The sequence below is a fragment of the Calidris pugnax genome, unplaced genomic scaffold, assembly GCF_001431845.1.
Source record: "Calidris pugnax isolate Ruff unplaced genomic scaffold, ASM143184v1 scaffold24, whole genome shotgun sequence".
Taxonomy (NCBI): Eukaryota; Metazoa; Chordata; class Aves; order Charadriiformes; family Scolopacidae; genus Calidris; species Calidris pugnax.
In genome coordinates, this window is record NW_015090922.1 from 27,815,637 (window position 1) to 27,833,287 (window position 17,651).

Consider the following 17,651-nt stretch of genomic DNA (forward strand, 5'->3'; position numbering starts at 1 on the left):
AAGTATTCTCAGAAAGTAAATACAGAGCCTACTGGGGCTCTGCTGTTAATAAACAAACAAACCCTTGACTAAAATAAAGCTGGATCTTATAAAGCTAACTCCTGAATGGTTACCTTGACTTAAATTTTCAAAATGCCATAAACGACATGAGAGTTTCTTGTCACTTTTCTAAAAATCATGATTGCTTTCACTGAACAATGACTGTTTGAGCTATATTTAGAGCATATTTTGAAATCACATCTGAGATCAGAACAGTTCTTATAGTACAGTTTTGCTCTTTAATAAGAGTCCAAAGGCCAGCTGCATCTCTGGCTACCTAATTTTTGAGACAGGGGGCACCATTCTCTATTAAAAAGCTTTCAGTTATCAAGCATTTTCAGAGGGCTTTTATCCAGGATTGGTTTCTGTGCCTAGTATTTCTTGTGTCTTCTGGCACAAAGAAGAGAATACATTTGAAATGAAATATCAATTTAATGTCAAAATTCATGCCTAGATTAAGTATATTAACATTTAATATATCCCTTTTTATCTATATGACCACTACTAAAGAATAGGTCGTTCAATAATAAAGCAAGGAGTGTAAGCTCCTTAACTGTACAGAGATACAAAAAGACATTTTACTGGTTGTAGCTCTTTTCTGGTTTTCAGCAGCAAGTAATCCCACAGGCCACATCTATTATATTGACATTGTCCAATTATTAAGGTATTATTAAGGTAGCTACAGCCAAACTTTCTGCCCACCTGTGCCTTAAAGCCCACTGTTGTGGAGCAGCAAGGGAGAGCTGCTCCATAAGGGAGGGGGCAAGCCAGCAGCTGCGAGAGACAGCACAGGGAGGGCAGTGATGGCACTGGTGAGGGTGCAGTCCCACAGTACCTGAACAAGAGCAGAGCCGGTCTGATGATGGTAACCAGGTTCATGCAGCAGTCCTGTGGTGACTGGATAAGTCCATGGTGATGATGCATGTCCCCGGTCAAAGCAGGAGGTCAAATGAGCAAGACGAGGGCAGAATCAGCAAGGTGCCAGGCTCAACACAGGTGAAGTAAATTAGGCAAGGACAAGCACCTGAGCTTAAATGTTACCTCTTGAGCCAAGGTAGCCTCTCATGAGGCTTTTCACAGCTCTCACACTGGTCCTTCTCATGCACCAGCTGGATCCAAGGTCACCCAACTGCAAGCAGCCAAACAACTTGGGGGCCAGGAGGAGAGCCTGGTTGAGCATTGAGGGTGTAATGAGCCATGTGCCTGTCAGCCTGTCAGGCACCTCTGCACCTGGGACACTAGGAAACACTAGGGCTTGTATAGTCACCCTCACTGAGCCCTGACCTGAGCAACTCCAGCAAGTCTGAATGACCAACCTTCAGCAGCAACCTCACCAGGTCATCAAAATGTATCTAAGAGAGCAGCCTCACCAGAGCCACCAAACGTCACGGTATCCCTACACACTCAGGCATGACTTCTACAGTCCCTAAGCTTTATGGTATTCAGTTTAAAGTTGAGTGAGACAGCAAAATAGCATTTCTATGTTTCAACTCCATGCTTCTGCTTTCACTCTCTGATTCCTGGTGGGAAAAAAAATAGTCTTTTGGCTTGGAAATAATAATAAGCAGCTTCTGCTTATGGTCTAACATTAGGAGGAAAAAAAAAACCTCACAGAGAAACTAACAGTTCGTCAGTAGTCAGGATAATTATTACCAACAATTCATAACATACCACAACTAGCACAGCAAAACTCCCACTCTAACTGCATTTAACTTTGTTTACTGAGGCCAAGAGAAATCTTTTGTCATATCAAAGCCTGAAGGGAGAATTACCAACAAATTCTGGCACACAATTACAATCTTTTCAAATACACTATTATACATCATAAGATTCCTGAAACTAGAGAACTTTCCATAAAACTCAGACCACAATATTCCAAAAGGTTTAGGGGAAAAAAATATAATGGTAGTACAATTACAGTCAGTGTGAAATCAATAGAAAAAGGAGGCAGGAATGCCGCTATCATGACAGGATCCTAAGAATGCAAAATAGACAGTGTTGTGTAAAAATTGTGTCTGTTCAGACTTTTAACAACTAGAACCCTATATTGCTCCCAATGTATCTGTTTAGCTGGACTATAGCTATATGCAAAGTAAGAAAGAATATATTTATTGGATTGCACACAGAAAAATACATACAAGGACATTACAGTATTGAGTTATGTATGTCTGACAATACTATTCACTTTGACATAACTTGTACTCAATAACTTGACTCAGAGAAGTTACCAGCACAAGGCCTAAGAAACAACATTACCTGAACAATAATGGGCTAAAAACAATGGCGTTTAAATGGGTAATCATTGTACCTAAGAGGTAAGTTTAAATTGTACAATAGCTATAGTTCTTCTTCTGAAAATAGATTTCAAAATTAGAACTAAATTTTCTCTTTGGAATACAAAAATAATGCTTCTTCCTCATGCTAATCACTTCTAAAACTTCTAAAGACATTTCATTTCAAGTGTACTTATGTACTATTCTAAAAATACACATCCCCAAAGTAGTAATAAGGTCTGTGTGATGAGTAATAGACCGGAGAAAATTAACTCAGGAGACACCCGATTGCCCTACCTTTACTCTGTCCATTTATTTAGATTTCTGGGGATTACCTTATCAGTACACAGTGAAATCATGGTGCTGCTCAGATCTGCAAAAGACGCACCAATGACATCGACAGGAAAAAAGTTTTACCCTGTGTGCTTCAAACAACTGCCACTTGGGGAAAAAAAAAAAAAAAAGAAAAAAGAATGCATTCAAAATATCTCTTAGTCTCCCCTTGATTTAGAATTTCCTCCAAAGTTATACTGGCCAAAGGATCACACTCAGACCTTTACTTTGAGGCTAAAGACAGATGTAAGGTATAGCATAAACCTTAAAAGTTTTGTAAACGACTCACTACATATGGAGGAGAATTGTAGGTATTCCAGAAGAGGACCATGCATTTGATGCAACTCTGATTGGCCCCAAAATAGTAGGACATTAAAGCTGTAGCAGTTTTGTACCTAAAAACTAATTTACAAATCTCTGGAATGTTTCAGTTACCCTTTTTTCATTTTAGAGAGTTAGCATAGAAGTTTAACAGAAGAGACATATTAGTTTTGACACCAGAATCAGATGAATTAATGAAATTTTTGCAGCCTTCTTCAACCCTTCACACTGCCCTCTATGTTTCCAGACATAATTTTTTAATGATCATTTTTCATACCTGTGTCAACAGGGCTTTTGTATAGTGCTCCAAACAATACTATCTGGAACCTAAATTATATAATAATTGTTTCACAACAGTCCATAATTTACTTCTCTAAGCTATAGGTTAAAAAAAAAGGTATAGAAAATAAAATGGAACTAAAAATGTGGCATGATACATTTCTGATTAGAGCCTCCCCACTCCATTCTTGAAATACTGATGAAGCTTTTATGATCTTCAGCTTACAGCATTTCATAAAAACGTTTCTTGTTCTCTTATCCATTTTCATCCACTCTCAGTATTAAGTAGGGTCACCTGGATGATCTAAAAGACAAACAGTCATGAGAAGACAAATCAGATACATGAACATCAACAGTGAAACAACTTTAGAAGTTATGGCCTGTTATAGGGTGAGATCTTGTGGTCTGTATTACGTAGGTGATTAAACTACCATAATGATGCATTCAAGGTTTAATGATATACATATTAATTATCTAAATCAGCACTTGTCTTTTGAACCTTAAGTTCTGTGAGTTTTAATGCAAGCATTAAGTTTTATAGCATCTGCTACTCTCTGTAAGTATGGGTCGGGAGACAGCTTTCAGGTATAAATCCAATTTTCCAATGCTCACAAAAATAAATAATCCTGGCAGTAATACAATAAGAAGCCTGAGATCGGTTTCTGTAACAGTAAAATCTAGAATGACGATTATGAGAACTACACTAACAAGATAGTAATCTATATAATTGAAAACAAAAAAGAAAAATAATCCAGAAGAGTGGACTTTCCAACATAATAAGCATTAAGGCCACAGTTTTTTGCATAAATACTAAGTTTTGTCCATGTGCAACATGGCTGACTTGACTGTTTGGAATAGTCATCATCCTCAACAAGTAAACATGCTCTTATGAAAATCTGCAAACTCTATCAGTTTTCAAAACTTGCTCTTACTATTTTGCCTCTGTCTTTGGATATCTTTTTTTCTGCTGCTCAGTCATTTTTGAGAGCAGGAACAGACATCAGGCTTTCATTCGTCTTTCATTATATACCTCCCATATGAGTAGAAGCAAGTTTATTATATAACTTAATGTACTGAAAAGGCTGAAGTACCAAACTTAAGATACTGTGATTCCAAAGCACATAAACAGATGAAAACTCATCAGTTCTATAGACATGCACTTGAGTCAACCCAAATCAAAGATTGCTAGAAGCCTAAGCATGAAATTGTTGAAGATTACATGGATGAGATGGAGACAATTTGCAATTAGGTTAAGATGCAGATCAGTAGAGATAACCACGGTTCTAAGTGTGTCACCCACTTTCTATGTGACACAAGTATTGTTGACACTTTTTCCTCTAGCACAATTTTTACACTTCATGATTTAAAATGGGATTTCTACATAACTAATTTTTCTTGCCTGAAGACAGCAATTAATTATTTTAAACTGATTATTTCTAACGGTATGGGTATGCACGGGAGACATAAGAAAGTTGCTGTAATCTCTAAAACAGTTTCTTTAAAAACACAAGTAATGTCTCAAAGAGGGGCTTTGTCCTATCAACTTACCAATATATGACCCTATGGCACTGTTAAAAATTGCGTGTGCTCTGTTATTTTACATTTCTTTAGCATTACTTGCATTTCTTTAGTATTATTTAGATTAACTCTATTTAAAATTAATTAGTTTTATAATTACATACACCACTGAAATTGATTCACAAAGTGAAATATATCAATTTTTAAGAAATAATTCTGAAGAGAAGAGTTTAAATTGCAATTCTGGACGGGAAAAAATACTTAGTTCCATTAAGTATTATTTATTACAGAAGTAGAGCATGACAAGACTCATTTTCTTTCTTTCCTCAGCAGTGATGTGGGTTTACTCTGCACAGTCATCTGAGATGATAGACAGAAAAAGTTGCTTAATTAGAAGTGCCAAAAGTAACAGCAATTTTTTGCTCTTGAAAGAAAGTGCTGCACTTTCCAGGAAGGTCAGTTTATTTCACTGACAGATGATGTTTACATCAGTGATTTAACGTTTCAAACTTTTCAACAGATTTCAGTAGCAATGGTATAACCCTTAAAATGAAGATATAATCCAGAGTTAAGACACAACCCAGACAATTCAGCATGGATATGCCACACTATTCATGGTGAGCAAACTCTTGTAATATACACAACTATAAGGAAAATATGTAAAACTTAAACTATATTTCTTAACACTTACAGTCACGCATACCTAACTATGCTGTAAAAACAGTTCATATCTTCCAGTGTTAAAAGGACAAAACAACATAGCCATACTGGGATGCTACTATGCTTCAGCTGGTATCTTGAGTTTTAGTGATTCCAGACACATAACAACCTTATATCTAACATGACAAGTGATATACAGGCTGAATGCCATCAGCTTCAAGTGATTTCCTCCGCGGCCCATAAAGTTCAAGAAGTCACAGTTAGTCTGTAAAGTTCATAAAAAGAGGCTGTCATAGACAAAAATTATCTCAATGGTAATCAGTTTGCTACCTGTGTTCCTTATCGAGGAGGAAGGTGGAATCTTCTCCTCCATTCTGGATGTCTCAATCTATGTTCTCTACCTGGAGGGAGCAGGAGAGGAATTAAATACTTTCGATCAACATGAAAGCAGGAAAACAACAGCTTATTCATATAGTCTGCAAGAAAAAACACACTTATATCTATTTTGAAAGACAAACATTTCCTTCTCCAGTTGATGTATAGTATTTTTAGATGTTGGAGGATAAAGTCCATGGTGGCATTGCTCCTGGGCCACTGTAACTTTTAAATCTAACCCAATTCTTCACTGCTTCCCCATCTCACTGTTTATAATTCTGGTGGTAGATGACTGGTACCTGAAACTATCATCCATTACTTCTAGCTCTCTGACAGCTCTTACTCATTATGTCATCATCTCTCCCCTGCATCCAGCATCCAGAATGTTCTGGTGTCTACCTCATCACCAGCAGAAATTCTATATCCTTGCCAACACTTTTCACTATTTCTAATGTATTAGGCTATTCTTGATTTCAGCCACTGATGTAGCTGTTACAATCATTCCCACAGACACTCTCTTCCCTATCTCATTCCCTTATCTTCAGCTCAATGTTCTGACAGGTTTCAAAATACTGGTATGAGTATCATTGTCCATATCACTGAAATTTTAAAATACAGCTATAGGACTATATAAGACAATGTATAGATAAGATTAGACTTACTTTCTTTTTTTTTTCTCCATCTCTTGTACATTGCTTTAGAACTAGGTGGTAATTTGCATGCTATGACAAACCATCTCTGTGTTTATCAGCTAAACTGCTGAAGAGAGTGACAGAGACTCACGATACTCAATAGTGATTTCCATAGTTCTTACTGCTCAATTTATTTTTAGCTATTTGTAGAATGAGGTAGCAATGTGATTCAAAACAACGTATTAGTGGCCTTAAGTGCCAATTAATGAAGTTTTATCTACCAATAGGCTATATGGCATGTGGTGTGGTCTTTCAGCCACCAACCTAGAATCCGGAAAGTCATGCTTTATTACAGACATCTACGTTACCTCCAACAAGACTTTTAAACTCAAAGCACAACCATTATGCAGCACTGCAATGCAAAGTTTTATATCTCAATAACAGAAGCCCAACCTGAGCTTTAAATTAGATACCTATAATCTGTTTAACAAGCATCAGAATAGAGTGACACTCAGAATGGGATATACAAAAGTCAACCTGCTAAATTGGAAGCCTTCTAAATTAACAAACAAGAAACACTAAGGAAAAATCTACCTCACTCTGAGTTACAGGGATGCACTCTCTATTTGTGACACACAGCCAAGACATTTATGAAGATAACTTAAAATAAATAAATAAAATCAAAACAAAAAAACCCCAACCCCCTGAAAAACCAAAAAACCCACAGCTGAATTCCCTTCTCTCAAAATACAGATAGAAGATGAGATGTTAATTCCAACAGATCAGTGGTTAGTATTCACCATAAAATGAGGGATGTCTAAGCTTAATTCTTGTTCTGCCAGAGGGAATTTAAACCATCATCTCAGAGAAATACCAATGCTTCTTAGGTTTATGCTTTCTGGGTGGAGGCACTCTTTCCTCCACAGGCTACATAATGAAGCAAACCAAATACCTGTCTTATTATTAGCAAACTTAGGAAAAAGAAACTTTGTCAAAATTAGTCATCTTGGCAGATCAGTTTAAAAGGAGGTCTGAAACATTGCAGGGCTCTTTTGTAAAGACAGATATATTTTTCCAATAACTCTATTTTACTTATAACAGAGACAATTTCACTGCACTTATGGGATCGTGTTTTAAGAGCATCCTGAGGGTAGTAAATAGGGCTAGAGTAGAAGCAGCCAGGATGTTTAATAATGCTACTGAAACACATTTATAACACAGTTCAGCACATTACTGAGGAACACACTTTGTGGAATACATCTAGTCGTAAGATCTCTGGAGTTGGCCAGAGATGACCTGACCCCTGAACAGCAGGCTTCTAGAGATGGTCACAGTAACAATGACTGGATTTGGTTCTGTTCACAGTCAGCATACACACTCTGTATTTCAGCTTTGCATTTTGCATACACAATCAATCTTATCTGGGAATCAAATGAAAGTATCTCACTCTTAAGCATAGAACACTGGCAGCTGAAACACATTAAAGACTTTACTGAATTTATTTATTATTTATCCTCTCTAATCACATCATCAATCTTCTTTGAAAACCTCACCTGGAAACACAGAAGAAATGTAGGCTCTGCAGACTTAATAAAATAATTGATCTTAAGACACTTCTCCTCCTTTTCCTTATTTTCTTTAATCTACGTGTATATGCTTTAACTCATAATAATGAGGAAATAAAACCGAATTACGTTAGCTCAACAGTGTTACCCACAGTAATGCTTCACTGAAATGTCTGTTCAGTTCAGGCAGTGAGATTGGTGAATTACTTAAGATTAATGACAAGACAGAACGTACATTTCTATTATTTAGGCAATGATCTGGAAGCTGAGGCCCTGACCTAAAAAACCACTTAAGAACGTCTTTAACTTTATTCAGATGCTTAAATGTTTCCTTGAAGTATGAACTAAGATCTGCAGCTAATGACTTCAGACGGACATTTCTGTGCAGCTGTGACAATTTGTTTCAGAACTATTACAATTTTAAACACAGTTCAGCTGAGACCAAGCATGGAAAATTTAAATATCTCATGAAAGTTTTTTCCCAGAACACTGTGAGTAAAAGATGACTCCAGATTATAATGCTACACTCTGCCTCACCTTGCAGAGTTACATTTTGCTAATGGTAGTACACAACCAGAACTGACATAAGTTTTGTTACTGACTGATGTGGCCACAAGGTAACTGCTACACACAAACACAAACTGCATATAGTCATAGAGCTGTTACGTTGTCGATAGAGACGATTCCAAATATTCACACCTACACACGTTTTTTACCTTGTGATTGAGGATTTCTCCACAGGGACCCCCTCATCTGGTTATGATATGGAGGAACAAAAGAACTTCTGTGTGTTTGTTGGTACCTGGGATGAAATTCTCTTTGTTGTGTTCCTAAAAAACAGTATTTACTAAGCAACTCTGACTGTATATAAGATTAAATTAAGAAAAAGAAAGACAGCATATTTTTTTTTTTTTGGAAACAACATTTCTTAGTTTTATGCCAAAATACTTATGCACAATTATGATTTTTCCAAACTAAAGTCAGCTTAATAAGCACGGTTCTTGTCCTCATTTCCATCTATGCACATCACGATTACAAGCTGTTAACAAGAGTATTTAGAAACCAGATCAAAATTTTATGACACAGATTTGGAGACTGCAGTCATTAAAACAAAACAGAAATCTCTGTCCAAATTGGAATCACAAATCATAATTAAAATGGTTAAGTACAGCTCTCAAGCAATAGCAGATGCTAACAAGGTCTGTTATCATAATTCGCCAACAGATACCCTTAGTTTTGAATGTCCAACACCAATATGGTTTAGTAACACATCAGAAGTATTGCCATCACATAATGCAAAGTACTAACCTAACAGAAAATAATTTTGTCTGCTGTAATTTGCTCAAGGAATTTTGAAGAGGCAATTTTTATCCTCACAGACATTGTAACTGATCAAGTATTGAGCAGGTAATAAGCATAATACCAGCATAAACACTGCAATTCAGCGTCAATTATTTCGAAGCCTCAAAAGCCTCAACTTTCAGGCCAATCTGTGAACAGTGCTGAAAACATTTCAGATTTTTTTTTTCCCTGAAAGTCAGGCAGATCAGGTGGGGAAAAGCCATGTCTTTAGTAAACCGAGACATAAAAAGTGGTAAATCTTAGAGAAGAAAAAAGCCATTCTCCAGGCTGCCCAAAAGCTTTCTTATATTTTGAACTATGTCAGTCAGTCCAATAAGGAGTATTCTCTCTTCAGTGCCTCACTCAAACCTTCAACTATCAATGCTAAAATAGCTCCCCTGAGGGAAAGGAAGAAAAAACTCTGAGTCACTGAGTAAATAGCAGTGACGTTTCTGTCAGTGAATGTATTATATTTACTGCATATATCTCACTAACTATGTAGCTAGATGGAAACATAATTTTATCCAAACTTGGGTAATCAAATTCATATGAATTCCTAAAAACAGGAAATATTTTCTTAGATCTCTCATTTGGTTTTTTGGAGAAAGACCTTACAATTTACTTAGCTTGATGGGCTGCCTATGTAAATGCTGCTGCTGTTGAAGGATAAAAGACCTCATCAATATATTGACTTTATTGAGAAATTTAACACAACGCCAACCTGTGGTAAATCCATTCCCTCTTGGTCTGCTCTGTATTGTTCTCTTCTTGGCCATGCAGGCCTTGCAAATGAAAGACTTCAGGTTGTGGAAGGGTGCATACAAAGACTCCTGCAGACAACAAGGTTAAAAATCAATGACTGTTCCACTTTGCTCTCTTCAGGCATAGCACAAATCAACCACATATACAACAACAAAAATAATTTTCTTAGCCCACACTCATACATACATGAAGGTGGTAGATCTGCTTTGCACTTTTTCAGAAACAAATTTCAAACATTTCATATTCCAAACTGATACCAGGAGGGAGGAGTAGGAGCACAGAAGGAATGCTTTCCCCTTTTCTCAGTGAAGTTTGCTTTTCTTCTCTGGTCACATCTGTAAAACACTTGCTTTTCTGATTCTATTACCTTGCACCTGTAGATATACTCAACTAGACTTCTATCAGCAATACCTCAGGCAGAGATGTTTAAAGCCTCCAGAAACAGACCCATGGAAAACGTACCAGTGAAAATCAAAGTATCTTCATCTCATACATTAGAAACAAAACTTAACACAACAGTAATGCATCAGCCTCTACTCCTGACTGATGAAATATAACTAAGTCTAAAGAGAAATGGGGAATTAAATAAAAATGTTTACCTTGTGGTGTGATGAAAAGTTCTACTGTCAAAAGAACAAACTGAAGCTATTTAAAGATGCAGTACTGAGATGTGACATATCCCTAACTTTCACTGATTTCAGTGAGCCTTGAAGTATCAGATCTTAGAACCTGTTTTTTTTTTATTAATTTGTACTGGGCATATGGGCAGCGGTACACATTTAAAAAAAATTATGAAGAGACATGAACCCTCCCACGAACTTTCCTAGTACATTTTTTAAGTTAACAAACCTCTTCATAAAGTCTTAAGCAAACCCCACAGATATTATTTTTTTTTCCACACAAGCGGAGAACATTCTGTGAAGAACACTCACTAACTTTTCATTATATTCTTGGTAGAATAAGAACGTGTTTATGAAGCCTGGATGAAAGGCATGATCAGAAAAGGACAAAACGTATCACTTATACTGACTCCATTAGGTAATTTGGTTTTAATTTAAAAAAATTGATCATGAACATACTCATTAGTGAGAAGCACAATAAAAAGGCTAATAAAGTGATAATATCATTGCCTCACTGCTTTATGAGACTATTATATCCAATTTTCTGTGTGGATAAACAAACTAATATGATTACTGTTATGAAAACCAGAGAACTAGCATAATATGAGCTTAGCATATTTTTTTTTTTAAAAATCAAGATGGCTCTATTTTTGATTCTTATCAGAAGCTTTCCATTTTTTATCTTTAACAGCTGCTAGGCTACAAAGAGCTGAGCTACACAAAAACTTGCTCACAAATATATCAACTGCATTTAATTTATACATTTTCTTCTTTTTGGTACAAGAATCTGTGGGAAGCAAACCCTAAAATGTTCAAAATTTCAGGTATACATGTAAATATTTAACCAAGATTATATTTCTACTGTAATTTTCATAAAGTTATTAACTGTATTTAAGACCATCATAAACAAAACAATGCTGATGCTGAGATCTCCTGAACTCTCTGAAGTAATGTAACTGTCCAGATCATAGAGAAGGAACCTTAAGAGTTAGGAGACAAGCATCAAACACCAAAAGGAGTAACTTTTTCCTATTACTTATCTTTTCTATAACAAAACATCCCATCTAGAATAACTTTTTTCTGAATACAATGCTGTCGCTATTATCAGACTAGATTTATGGTGCTCAAGTGTAGATTGTTAACAAACAAGTGCTGAAAGATCTTGGCTTCCAGCAGTACATTAAGCTCTGCCAGGAACTAAGTACCAGTTTTATTTATTAAAGTTGAACTTATAATAATAGGAAAAACCAATCACATATGCTTGTTGCCTTGCCAGTGGTCCCAGCTAAACTGGCATCTCTTGGCAATTCTCCCCAAAACAGATTCTTGCCTCAAACTGATAAGCTGGAAAGTTATTTTATTAGTCTGGGAGCTCTCTCTGCCATGTATGCATCATAAAACCATACCTAAAAAAGAGAAATATATTTAAACTACTCTAAAAATTCACAGGACTAGACTATTTTACCCCCCAACAGAAGAGTTTATCTGGGGTTTGGTTAAACTAGAGTATCAGGATTTTAAAAACCCTAACCTAGATATTTTAGTTGATCAAGCAAATTTCCTACTCCTTTCTCGGGATCTAAGCATCTTAATTCCAGGACAGGTTAAAATAGAACCTTAACCTGACCACTTCAAGAATTTCAAATGTTAGCTAAAACATACTACCCAACACATTTGAAAATACTTCTTGGCCAGTATAAATTTTGTACAGATTTAGATACATATTGCAAAAGTTATTTACTAACCTGAATTCTGCCCAAATGGAAAAAAAAGTATCAGTTTCACATAGATTTGTATAGTTTTATTTTGTTCCATTTATTCTTTAGACACTGTGTTGTTCTGCAAAAGTCCTACATGAGAAACTGGATGAACCACTGGCGCAATCCAAAATCAACTGAAATCAACGAAGCAATTAATGGGAACCACAGGATTTGGATAGAGGCTATAGTCCTAATCATATGATTGATTCCATATGGAAAGGATTATCATCCTCCTCCATGCTGAAAACACATACATTCCATCCACCCACAAGCTTTCCACTCATCACTCCAGATCAGGACAGTATGTAATTGGACACAAAATTAGAAAAGAAAACTAATTACACAACAACTGATATTGAATGCATGGGATTAACATCATTCAAACCCGAAAAATTTTTTGTCTGTAATCACTTTTATTTATTTTAACCTCAAGTGGTATATGTAATAGCAGGTAAAAACATTTCAAAGGTAAAATTTTCAAAAGCAATTAAACGATACAGGATTTCAGTTCCACATTGAAAGGAGACATGTTAATTGAAGGTCTTAAGAGGCCAATCTACACAGATGAGTGCAGACCTACCCAAGCATCTCTCTGCATATTCTGTGGCAGGTCTGGTCTGAGGCTCCACTGGTGTGCACCCAGCCTAGCAGACCCTACCTCTGAGCCTGGAAATGACGCCACCCTAATGCGCCAATATGGCCCATACCCAGCAAGACTCTGCTGACATCTCCCTGCCATTGCCTGGGCAGACATGTTTTAAGTCATACTGTTTTTTTAGTAACATAACATGCAAAACGTACAAATCCCCAGATTGTGAAAAGTGGGACTGAGAGCTAAATAAGTACTTAAAGGCACAGGAAGGTACTTGGCGAGATACTAAAAAAACATACACAGATATATACCTTCCTTTGATTTCCAGTTCCTCTTTGAATTCACTAGACCTTCATCTCAAACTTTATGTTCCTTAATATCTTTAAAACTATCACTCTTAAGCAGTTCAAAAATTATACCCAGTACACTTGTTTAAAGACATTCTTAATACTTTGCCTAACATCTTACAGGAAAAAGACCTCATTAATATCTCAGTACTAGAAAACCATTACAGGCATTTTCATTTTTTGAAACTGACAACTATTTTGACACTTCCTTATATTATTTTCTGAGTAGTGGAAACAAAAATAAAGGCAAAATAGTAGCTTCCTTCATAATCTCAGTATTTTTACCTTCTTAGGTGTTTTTGGTGGAGAGGATGAAAAAGGAATAAAGAAGAGAAGAAAAATGCAAGGAAAGGGGACCAGTGTAAACATGAATATTACAAAAACTCAAACAAGCATTGCCACCTACATTTTACAAAGAATACGGAACTATCTAAGAGGATGCGATTACTCACATTGCCTTCCAAAAGCTCTTCCAAAGGGCAACCTCGGTGTGACTGCTGGTATTTTTCTTGAAAAAGTTTCCCATCAAACATCTCCCAAGGCATCAAATCATCCATCCTGAATGGAAAGCCACAGGTACTATTGGCCAAGAGCAAAGTTGTAAGGCCACGAACAAACACAGCACCAAGATGTACAGCTCTGGAGTCCACTTGTGCAAGCTGTAAACATAAAAAGAAAAAAAAGTAGGCTTCAAAATAGGGAATATATGTAACCTTACCATCACATACAGCTATGTGAGCAGCAGAGCAAATGATAAACAGTCCTTCAAAACCCATCTGGACACCATCCTGTGCAACCTGCTCTAGGTGAACCTGCTCTGGCAGGGGTGTTGGACTAGATCATCTCCAGATGTCCCTTCCAACCCCTATCATTCTGTGATTCTGTGAATGACGGTTCTCTATTGCACAGTAGAATTCATCAAAGGATTCTGAATCTATCTTTATTCAATAAAATGAAATAAGTGAAGTTCATTTAAACAAATACAGCATCTCACTCAAGTTTTGAAGACAGATAAATTAAAAATGAAAATGTAAAGACAAAATAAATTACTGTTCTCCATAATATTTCTCAAACATTAGCAGTTTCCCAGAAAAAACCCTGTTAGTGGAATGCAAAACATGAACTGGGAGAATAAAATGACATGTACAGTGATCCATTAACCTTCCACAGTTTGATCAACAGGGAAACGTTACAGCACTTAGAGATCATTTACATTATAAGATTTGACAAAACAAAGTTTATTTTAAAGACTTTTATTTTAAACACTCTGAAATTTCCTCTGTAGTCTTAAAGTCAAATTATTTCACTTCAACATGGATGTCTCCAGAAGAAACACTGGAATGGTACAACAACATCCAGAAAATGCAAAATGAGAAACTCAGCAACACAATTAAAACTCATGGCCAAAATAAACTTGATGGGTAAATTTAACATCCTGCTGTGGAAGAACATAGCAAACTATAAAGGCCTTGAATCCAATATAGGGAAAACTGTGATTTTAAGTATTGTGTAAACAGTACAAAGCTCCTCAGTGGGGAATGCATCTTCCACAGTCTGTATCAAAGCAGTCTGTCAGAATCAGGAGGGATTCACAACAATGCAGCCATCAGTACTGTAACCTGTGGCAGCTGTTGTACCCTTATAGTACAGTTTTCCTTGCAGTCTGTTAAACCAGGAATGGAATTGCATCTGAAACAGTCCAGAACAAAAAGGACAAAAATGTGGCTCAAATTTTTCTTAGCTCTAGCTCCTGGAGAGCTGTAAATTATTTGTTTGAAATGCAATGGAAAGGGTTCGCCCAATATAACTGCCAATAATAGCATGTTACATCTTGAAAGATCCCCCAAAGCCTTAAAGGTGCAAACATACACATTAGTGCCTTATTTAAAAAATAGACAACATGAAAAGTTGTACTAATGGATCAGAACCCTAAGGTCCACATAACAAAATCGGGAAAACACAGAGCTACAAAACTTCTTCCAAAAGAAACAAAGACAATAAATAATGTGGACAATATTGCCAGAACCTGGACAAGGACTTAATTTTTCTGTATTATGCAATGAGCTCAAGACTGTTGTATAATTTGACTTCGATAGGGTTCCCCCTAACCGGAGACAAGGGGCAGTAAGGTTCTGTTATGCTGCCTTGAAGATACGAGGTGTACCTCCACTGGCTGTTTTTTCTAGTGTAAAAGCAAAAGAGGACCTGGAGATGATGACGCAGGCAAAAGATACGAGGCAGGGTGGGCCAGAGCGCTCCTGGAAGATCTTCTTCTGTCTCTACTGATTCCTGGAAAGGCATCAAGCTGGCCACCAGGGCACTGACCCAACATGACACTCAGTACTTTAAATTCACTCAATACAGATAACTGAAGACAATCACTGACATTCAGACAAATGCAGAAAACACAAGTCAATTTGAGCAGTCATTTAGAAAATGAAAGGTCCATCCTTTTCTGACTGTGACGCTCATACTTGAGTAAGGGAGACCTTCTTCTCCCCTCCCTTTAAAATAAAAGAACTTTCAGTCTGGGCTCAGGCTATTGAGTTTCAGAAGTTATTGTCTCCAGATGCAAGCTATCATTTTGCCAGCTGAGACTAGTAACTACAAGCACACTCATAACTCTCTTGCTCTGCGAAGTAAAGCAGGTTTCTGCAAACCACTTAATAATGCTGAAAGGTACTTGAAAGAGGAATGTGGTTTAAGTAAAACAGTATTATTCGTACTAAAGTAGAGCATAACAGTGCACGCAGCCAGTTATCATGTTTCTTATATCACATTAACCAGATTGTTTCTGATCACCTGATCAAATCTCAAGACCTGCTAAGAAAATGAGTCCACATCACCAAAAGCTTTAAAATGGAATCTGCTTGGTTTGTGATCGCAAAGAAAAACTTTTGGAGCAGAAGTACAAAGAGTAAGAACTGCTGGGAATCTGCAGAATTCCTCCGCCCTTTTTTTTTTCTTTTGGTAAACTAATCCAGCTAGGGAAGTCTTTCAGAATTTATGTACCCTGGTCTCACTCTCAATGCAACAATAAATTGAACTTAAATAACTTCAATAAAATACTTTAGGGCACTTTGACAAGCACTAAATGTAGGTAAGGTTTTGCGCTTCAGCTCTAAGGAAAATGGACATGTCAGGCTACAATCAGCAGTACAGTCCAAGAGTGACAGTAGGAAACCAACCAGCTGAATCCAACTGGGTCAAGCTTATAGCAATACGACTTATAGCACCAATAGTCTTGTTATTATAGATCATCACAAATACAGACTGAAATTCCCTGTCATACAAATCAGTATCTTCTGTCACTGAACTATCAGTAAGTACTGATAATGCCAAAGGATTTAATTACTGAAAACAAACTTTCATTAAGAATAATGAAAACAAGTATTTAACCTGTTGAAAAGAAAGTAGTAAATGCTGGCATCTACACCAAGAAATTTCCGTCTTCTAATTTAATGTCTGTGTTCTATATGACTATTAATCCATACCTTTTTGTCCTTTATTGACAAGGATACTTTTACTGTTCTTTTTAATCTCACTGGTACCAAGGATGCAAACCAGCTGTTAGAGCAGATTACTAATACTATATGTGGAAGCTGGATGCCATCTGGGCCATAAATCTTAAAATAAAGCTTTTATATTTTTATTTTATTCTGAAAAATCTAAGTATATACCCCAACACAAATATGTGATTAACCCAACTTTCTTCAGTGACGTTATTCAAGTTAGTGTAAAACAAATGCACACATATTTGTAGAACAAGTGTCTAAGTGAGAATTTGAAAAATTTTGCTTTTGATGGTGACACACAGAATAGTAAAATATAGAAGAGGTCTCTGAGTGCTGTCTCAAACTGGAGATCAGTGTAGTACTGTCATCGATGGTAATCGTTACTTCTGTCAAAGTGAGTATGAAGGCTGAGCCACCAATGCAACCCTAGCTGTGCTCTTTTCAACTCCACCGGTCACATACCAGTTAAAAAGATAAAATAATATTGCTGGTGACAGGTTTTACAGGTGGAAGACTTCACTGTCTAGGGACATCAATCCAGAACTTTCCTAAAGCACTAAAATATCAGGGGATGGATACTGGGTAAGGCTTGTTTTCTTAATGGAAATCAATATTGGCAAGACCAAGGCAAGAACTACCAACAGTGATTTCTTTATTTTAATAAGACAGGAAATACATTCACTAAAGATTAGTTTCTATTTTCCGTGTCTGGCATTGAA

General features: G+C 36.5%; 1 protein-coding gene across 1 annotated transcript in view; it reads right to left on the bottom strand.

Annotated features, from left to right (window-relative positions):
- Positions 1-528: 528 nt before the first annotated feature.
- FAM120B (family with sequence similarity 120B) overlaps positions 529-17,651 on the bottom strand; it is a 51,325-nt gene continuing 34,202 nt past the window's right edge. Inside the window, exons 6-10 of the mRNA XM_014950432.1 lie at positions 13,870-14,076; positions 10,058-10,166; positions 8,712-8,825; positions 5,754-5,824; positions 529-3,549 (exon numbers count right to left, since the gene is read on the bottom strand). Coding sequence (XP_014805918.1) covers positions 5,763-5,824; positions 8,712-8,825; positions 10,058-10,166; positions 13,870-14,076 — 492 coding nt within the window. The 3' untranslated portion in view covers positions 529-3,549; positions 5,754-5,762. The remainder of the gene's footprint in view (positions 3,550-5,753; positions 5,825-8,711; positions 8,826-10,057; positions 10,167-13,869; positions 14,077-17,651) is intronic.